Here is an 8,962-nt window from a genome sequence, read left to right as displayed (position 1 = left end):
TAAAAAAAATTCTAAGGCGTTTTTCAAGGTACTGTAATTTTTGACCGCTAACATCTTGAACAAAGAAATAACATTTGAATAAGATGCCGATTTATATAACAAAGCAAAAATGTTTTGTAACCACATTTCGTGCCCCGTCTCTGTCTGTTTTTTTAAAAGTGCTGCGTAAGCACACCGCAGGAATAATAATGCTCTTATGTTACTGCGTCATACAAGTTTTTTGTAGAGTATTTCAGATGTAATGTTATTGTGTTTTTTTTCTATATCACCATGACTATTAGTTTAATTGATCATTAGCAGCAGTGTTCTTTTGTTATATTAATTATGCTTAATAACATCATGGTTCATTAAATGTGATAAAGTTTAAATTTCTCGCGGTTTTAAACTGTGTCACAACATACCATAGAACACGTAAATTTGCTTAAATAAGAAAACGACCTAGTCGCAATGACGTCATATGATCTAAATCAAAGTTTCTGAATAACATGTGCAACATAAGAAGATTGTAAAAGGTATAAAACGCGTTTTGTCTGACCTGTCTCGTCTATAAAACGCGTTTTGTCTGACCTGTCTCTCATCTATAAAACGCGTTATTTCTGACCTGTCTCGTCTATAAAACGCGTTCTTTCTGACCTGTCTCGTCTATAAAACGCGTTTTGTCTGTCCTGTCTCAGCCACAACCGCCTTTTGTCGGTCCTGTCTCAACTACAACCCGCCTTTCGTTAGTCCTGTCTCAACTATAAAAAGCGTTTTGTTGGTCTATTATTATCTACTAGCCAAATTCCCGAGGATTGATCGTCCTGATATTTTTAAGCATATGGTTGTTTATTTTATTTTCATTTTGGAATGTTCAATGGTTAAATTGATATCTTTCCTGGAAAAATGCTTGCTTAATGTTTTTAATGCATTGTAAAAATATTTCCGATATTTGATGTAATTTTTTGTGACAATCTAGAAGGATGCTTGATAGAAAAAAAGAAAATTTTGGTGTATAGTTAAAAAAGAAAAAAGCAAGCTTGTGTATTTCAACCATATTGTAGAAAATACGTTTTTAAGAACCGTGAGCCTGAAACTATGACTTCTTTTAACCGCTAACTGGTCAAATATTAAGAAAAATATTTAAATAACAATATGACACCCCTATAATGTTTCTTAAAAAACATTATAGGGGTGTCATAATCGGATCAGGCTCTGTAAATCTTTAGAAAATCATCCTTAGAGTTAAAAACGATTAAGGTTCAACCAAGAGGAATATTTTTTATATAAAAATTTAATGTTGTCTAAAATTCTGCGTGAAAAACAATTTTTGACTGGAAAAATTCAATGTGGAAGTTACTCATACCAAACGCACTTTAATAGCAGGCTTCCAAAGTATCAACTAAATCCGTCCTAGTGGAACTCTTACAAATCTGAAGCAAAGTCATCAAACAAAAAATTGATATCTTCTAATTTTATTCTATATTCTGGATTATAATTCCACGGAGAGCCTAAAAGGCTTCAATTTTCAAGCAAGACACCAACTAAAGCGTATTTTAAACAATTGATAAGACAGTCCTTAATCTACACAGATGTCCCCACAATGGTCAGACTATATTTAGATCATGGAATTTAGTGCATCAAAGCACAAGATCAGATAATACATGAGCTCCGTTAATAACTTAATTTCTTCTAATACGCTATGAAAAGTTGCTAAGGTTACGCTTCATAACATTATTATGCGCCTCTAATTCAAAATTTAATATACAGTACATTGATAGCATTTCATGACGTCATTATCGACATGCTGACGCACAGTCTTTTCTGTTAATTATTTGAGTGCAAAAATAGCCAGAGTTAAATATGCATATACGTGAATTAATTTTTTTAATATTACTAAATGTCAGGCTTAATCAGGCATAATGTAAAGGTAATTAGGCGAGATAATTTCAGGACTCGACAGACTTACAAAGTGAAACTATTCACGGCTTTTTTATTCTGCATAAATAAAAAAAGAAAATGAATTATTGAAGATTTCTTCTAACATAATGTTATTACGAACTTTCCCTCCGTGTCCAGGCTTTTGTGTTGTTCAAAAAAACAAAATCAACTGCGTCTTATGGACCCTTATAAACGATTTTATGTATTCCAATAACATCTTGTGAAATAAGCCGGTGTCGATATAGACCGAATTCATGTAATTAAATTGAGAAACTCCACACCCTGAACAAAAAAATCTCAACTGCCGTTTGTAAATGAAAAGTCATTGCACCTGAATTCTTTCACAACGTTTTTTTGTAAAATGTTTTGATCTGGTCATGAAAATTTTAATTGCGCACTTAATGATCTTTAAAAATCCATGACAACAGGAATAATTAGCTGGGTTTTTATACTTGTCATTAGTTTATTTTTATTATGGTTGCTTGCAGCGGGTTTGTGCATTATTGTGATAAACGTAGCAAAGATAAGAGGTGCAGCACATATGCAGTAACATGCAACAACAACCAGAGCGTATAAGGTAAGCTTATTCTCGGCTGTCGTTATTCAAGTGCAACATAACTGATGAAGCTTTAGTAGTTAATTGCAAATTCAGAACTATGACAGCCTGTTTCAAACATATTCTTTAAAGTGGATTTCTCTAAAATTGCATTTTCTGTAAGGTTTGACAACTTGTTTAATCCTGTTACAGAAGTTCTGTCCACGATATTGTCATGATTTCGTTATACAAGTTAAGCCATATTTGGAAGCAATTTTTTACTAAACTTTTGGAACAGGGCACCTTAAAAATATTTTTTCATTTTTGAGACAATTTTGCTTTTGTTGCACAAGCAGTACTGGACCTACAATGCTGCTATTAAAGTTCCAGTACTTGGCCAAAAACGTTTTAAAAAGCAGAATATAGAAGATCAATCCTTCTATACTCTGATTTTTAAAAAGTTTTTGAAGTTTCTAAAACTTTACTTATTCTGCAGGTCGTAAATGATCAATGTAGAAAGTAAAAGGCATGATCAATTCTGTAATGTCATTTTTACAAAATGTATAAATATGTAAATATAAAACAATGTACATAATATACAGTGTGTTATCGAACTTGTTGTTTTGTTTGTTGTTCATATTTCGATATTTTTTATCAAAAACAATATAAATTTAAAATGGTAGAGTAACTGTGCCACGTTGTTATAAAATATAATTGACATTTCAGTTGAAACAACTTAAACAATTTATCAACGAGATAACAGTTCTAAGATAAGACGTTCGTTCCTATACCTTAGGTTACGTAACTTGTTCATTTGCCATTTTTTGCACTTTTGCTTTATCTTTCGATTACAGAAAATAAATACTTGCAAGTTAAAGTCACGCAAAAACAGCAAAAACGGGACAAAGCATTTACAAGTATAAAAGTAAATTCACTCAAAAGCATGTTTTTTAAACATAACTTTTCCTTGAAGTTTACTAAACAAAATAACACTAAATATAATACAGCTTATGAGTATCATACAACCTATAGCCAGCAAGAGGAATGTTGTAAAGTTAAAATATGTCCCATATTTGCAAAATTTCAAACAACAGTTTTTAAAAATGGCATCACTGTGCTGTGGAGATTAAAGGGGTTAATAATTGACGTTTCCTCTGGTAAGGCAAGTAGTAAGTTGAACCAATGCACATATGGTTAACTGTTTCATATGACATAAAGTGGACATGTATGGCAAAGGAGACGAGCATACATATTTTCTCGGATCAAATATTTGCTTTTAAGTCCGAATTTTTAAACTGAAATTGCATTAATTCTATAAAATTTTAAGGATTAAAAGTGAGGTAATATTTGAATTTTAAATCGTTATATAATTATTATTATTATTCCTGAATATTTACCAAGATATATACACCTCAGTTAATAACTTGTCTTTGGTTTACATAGAAATACAATTGATATAAAATAAAATATTAGTAAAAAGGTTAAAGCAGAAAGAAAGATAGAGAAGAAATAAAAAAGTTGAAAAAATAGTAAATAAAGATGCTTGTTAGAACTAATATGACTAGGATGACTTCGAAAAAAATTGGAGTTGTTCGAAGTCATCCAAGTATTTCTAATTTCTTTTGGGAAAAAGTTGTATAACTTTACTTCCATAACAAAAAACCATTAAAATTGAAAATATTGATTGTGTGATCATGCTCGCAGAGAGCAAGCATAAATTTGTCACAAAATGTAGTGTAAGGTGTTGGTATGGTAATAGTTTGGACTGCCTTCGCAGCATTTAATATTAGTTGCTTTTTAAGTCTTTTTAGCAGAGAGGAAGAAATAGTACACTAAGTTTAAAAGAAGCCTTTTTGGCCTTTGCATCAACTCTTCTACCAAGATTTAAGTTTTTATCAATGGAGACCCTAAGGTATTTATAACAATTAGTACTATCTAAAGTGAAATTCTGGAAAAAACGCTAATAATCTTTTAGCTGTTCCATGGAGCATACATTCTGTCTTGTTTTCTCAAGGTTGATAACAAGGTTTTTTCTTTGAAAAAGTAAGCTCTATTTTGCAAATCTTCATTTAACCTTTCTCAAATTCATAGTGATGAGTAAGTTCGAAAATCTTAGGAGCTTTAATTGTAAAAGGAGTTATTAAACTTTAGGAGTGTGAATTACTGTGTAAGTTAAAACAAAAACATATAGCTTAAATGGTGGCTAAAAATATATTTTTTAGCCACTATTAGCCAACAAATACTTTTTTTAGCTAGTAAAACTCAAGAAACTTTAATTTCACAAATTGTTTTCAACGTTAACGTAAAGTGCAAGTCAATAAAATTTGACGTCTCACCTTGCTGTAGAATTAAAAAAATAAGTAATCAAGGTTAAAATTACCAATTATTTGGTGTGAAAGTGAAAACCTTTCGACCTCTTGTGCATTCATAGTTAGAAACCTTATGGAAGATATGTTGGGAGTTCAAGTTGTGATAAAAGTCAAGAAAACTTTAAGTTTGGAATTAAATTCCCAGCAGGGATTAGGATATCTGTGTAAGCAACTAAATGGTTAAACTTCTTTAAAAAATTAGAGTACAAATTAAGATATATTTTATGAAGCCTTTCAAGCTTTTAATATGTATTACCTGTTAGAAAACTTTTGGAAGATACGTTTGGATATGTGAAAGTAAAAAAGACTAGTTTGAAGATAAAAAGAAAAAAATGTAGCCTAAAGTTGTTGTGGAAATCAAGAAAGTTTTTGGAATTTAGATTTAGTAAAAATAAAAAAGCTCAAACTCAAGACAATCTTCCTGTTCTTAGGAGCTCAAGTTATGTGTAAAGTGAAGAAATGTAGAAGCTCGAATTGCAGTGGCAGTTAAAAATATTTGTAACTCTAAGTGATGATGCTTATAGTAGAGTTATGTAACTTTTGAAGTTCCATTTGAGGTGGGGATTAAAAGACATCTATAGACTAAATTATAGTTAAGGTTAAGACACATTTAAGGCTTCTATACACCTATACTGAATTTCATAAGGTATAATAATTATGACGTCATCTAAAATTTTATAATGTTTTTATGAACTTCAAATAAGGATATTCAGAGAGAATACCAAATTATCATGATAAAACTGTAGTTTTTAGAGCAATATAATATTTTGGTTAAATTTTATTTAGATTTAAAGAAAATAATTACTTTGTAAACGAGGTTATTCTTAGAAAAGCTCGGCTATATGAAGGGTTTGACCGTAACTTTAAGCTCGCAATTGAGGCACTTAACGAAAAGAAATATTTACGAAATTAGGTAATATGTTCTACATTTTGCTAACGAACTTAGGGAAAAGAATCATTTTTATTGTCGACCTCTTTAATTGAGTTTGGCATAATTAGGAAATTCGGGAAAGGTCTGTTATAGTCGAGAGTACAAATAATTCGTGCTCAAATTACTACAGCTTTTTTTTGTTAAAAAATGGATGTGCTGTTCAATATCCACATTTGAACCAAACTTGATAAATCAAAACAACTTTTTTTAACCTTCAGCAGAATCTTAGGCTGAATTTTTTCATAAATTAGGTTACTATAAAAAATGAATGTTTGTGTAATATCGTTTCATATTGGGTCTTCTTCAAGGGAGTGCATGTCTTAACAAAACGGTATTACACATAATTAAGTTAATTACGTATCGCGTACATGTTTTGATTAGTGGTTGTGTCAATCATTCTGAGCTGAACGTTTTAATTCTTAAGTTTTTGAGGTAAAAAAAACTCCAGGTGCATAGATCTCAAAAATCTTGTAAAGTTTTTAAAACAAGATTTTAAAGATCTACGCATGCATTACTTTTTGCTGATTATTTAGTTAGTGGCTATTGGGATGAGTTTGTACCATACCATTCTTTTGAAATCTAATATATAATCTAATCTTTAGACTCTTGTACTCAATGTACTCTTTGTGTGGAGAATATTCTACCAGATAAATGGATAAACAAGTTGTAACCTGTATAACAGCAAAAATCACCATGAATATCACTCTGCATATGCCATCCCTAGAAATAATGCGTTCCATTTACCACACTCCATCTTCATTAAATTGATTAAGTAAATATTTATCTTTAGAAAGAGGGTGTCAGGTGCCAAGAAGGAGTCGTCAAGTAAATGTGCTGGATGTTTAAAGCGAATCAGAAGCCGGTTTCTTGTACAAGCGCTTGATAAAATCTGGCATGAACGATGTCTAAAGTGTGATGTCTGTAACGAAATATTGTACAGTTTTGGTGAAAACAAGCTGTACTATAGACAGGAGATAAAACTTTGCAAACTGGATTATATGAGGTAATCATAAAAGCAGGACAATTCGTCCAGGCTTAAAATTCAAATTTCTTATTTTTGTGATTAAATTTGATTTTCGCACACATCACGAAATACTCTGCTGACACTTTTTTGCATCGGTCGTTAGTTAAAAACTAATCGAAAATCAAAAATTTAAAAACACCTTCACGATCCCCTTTAAACAAGGCCTGTAGTATTCACCATTGTGTGAAAAATAAAAGTAAACGAACGTAACCATCAAGAAGAAATTTTAAATACATTCTGAAAAGCTAATATTTGACGCCCTGTAATGATGCCACGACTGCAATGTGTGATAAAAAGATAATAGTGAAGATACACTATTTTTGTATCAGAATTTTTTTAATAGAAACCATCAAGGCCAAATCTCCAAAAGTTCAAGAACCAAATATCAGACATCAAGTTCTTTAGTGAAATTGAAATAATCTGAAATGTTCATTATCTTGCCGCGTCTGTGTATCTCATATCAACCTTTTTCTTATTTGGTTAATTATGTTATTGCATTCTATAGCAGTGTTGTAACGTATTAGTCCATTTTTTGAGCAAGTACTTTAGAATCACTTTTAAGGAATATTTGATGTCAATTTTCTAAGAATCAGGAGTATCAAGAAAAACAAACGATTCATATAAAAAAGTGTGCAATACATTTGCCTATCTTTCCTTCAGTTTCCTAGCTCCTGGTTCACAATTTATATGCAAGCACTAAGGGAATTTGATGCAATAACTGAATAGTCTTTGATATTGGTATTTTGTTAACTGCCAGAATAAAGCAAAAAAACCGCGAAATTCCTGGTTTTAAATTACATTTTTGTCTGACAATTATTTACACGTGTTCTCTTCATTGTTTTGTAAAGCTACTGACAAGAAGGAAAAGCATGTGCAAAAAAGAGAGGATTGGGGCAGACTAAAAAAGCAATGTATGACGAAATAATAGGTTCTGGAGCTCAAAAGGTTGTTTAACAAGTCTCTTAATGTTCTCTTTTTTGTTCTCAAGATAGTCACGTTCCCTGCGAATTTTATCTTCTCACAAAAGGGAATTGTCACAAAAATAAAATATCGCTGTACGCCTGCCATTATTAGCTACATTTCATGACAATTAACAATTTAACCGAGGATAAGTTTATCTGAATTCTTTTCATATATGTATATTTACTTTTGTTATATATATTTAGGCTCTTTGTGCCTGGTGGGCAATGTTCTATTTGTGAAGATCCAATCCCATCGACTGAGAAGGTAATCAAGTATAAAAACAATATAAACTATCACGTGTCTTGTTTCAATTGTGTGATCTGCAAATACAAATTTGCTGCAGGAGATATTGCCCACATACCCAAGCCGAACATTATACTCTGTAGTGAGCACCAGGTTGAAGACGTACAAAAATTAGAAAGTGTTTTAAAAGAAAAACAAATAAATAAAATAAAGGCAATAACAACCACACTTACAGAGGCAAGCGTCTTGACAACACAAAATACGACAACAGCGACGATGGCGGCAATATCTGACGAACTTTATTGACCTCGATGATAGATGGTTTAATTTTCCCCTGATATTAGTTAAAGAAGATGACTTAAACCGATTTTAATGCTGAATGCCTGAAGAAGAAACATCGCTTAAAATAATCTATTTTAAAAGGTGCATTGCACCAAGTTGTGAGGAAAGCTACATATTTTGGTCATGGCTTTGTAATTACATTGCTTTTAATGTACTCTTCACCGTGATACCACCACATGGAAAAGTATGCTAAAAATGTCCACTCGGAAAACCATGTCGTTTCTTTATTTTACAATAAGTTTAAAAGTCAATGCACAATTTTTTTCATTAAACACATTTCACATATTTTATTGATGTTAAACTGTATCATCTGATTTCTTTGCTACCAGCTAACACACACTGAAAGCAAAATGCAATGGAATTGTTCAGAAACGGATACAGAATAATTTAAGGTCAAACTTTCAAAAGAGAATTTCGTAAAAAAGTTTATATTTCATTATGCTAAAACTACAATACAGAGATCTATTCTTTGACTCCGTTCCTGCTAGTCTAAGCCTTAAATTCTGCATTCTTATACTTTCCAGCATTGCACTAAATTTTTATTTAAACCTACAAGTAAATATTATTTTCTTCTAGGTCTTTGTTATGACTTGTAGCACCATAAAATTTCGGTCACAACATATTTAGTATTATATACG

General features: G+C 31.2%; 1 protein-coding gene across 1 annotated transcript; it reads left to right on the top strand.

The window, feature by feature from the left end:
- The first annotated feature begins 5,038 nt into the window (after nucleotides 1-5,038).
- On the top strand, nucleotides 5,039-8,463 carry LOC130649126 (LIM domain only protein 3-like). The gene is made up of 2 exons (XM_057455342.1): nucleotides 5,039-6,755; nucleotides 7,943-8,463. The coding sequence occupies exons 1-2, from the start codon at nucleotides 6,751-6,753 to the stop codon at nucleotides 8,286-8,288; spliced, it is 351 nt and encodes a 116-aa protein (XP_057311325.1). The 5' UTR covers nucleotides 5,039-6,750; the 3' UTR covers nucleotides 8,289-8,463.
- Nucleotides 8,464-8,962: the final 499 nt, after the last annotated feature.

The sequence above is a fragment of the Hydractinia symbiolongicarpus genome, chromosome 7 (assembly GCF_029227915.1).
Source record: "Hydractinia symbiolongicarpus strain clone_291-10 chromosome 7, HSymV2.1, whole genome shotgun sequence".
NCBI lineage: Eukaryota > Metazoa > Cnidaria > Hydrozoa > Anthoathecata > Hydractiniidae > Hydractinia > Hydractinia symbiolongicarpus.
Note: the sequence above shows the minus strand (reverse complement) of the source record. Positions and strands in the feature narration are given on the sequence as shown.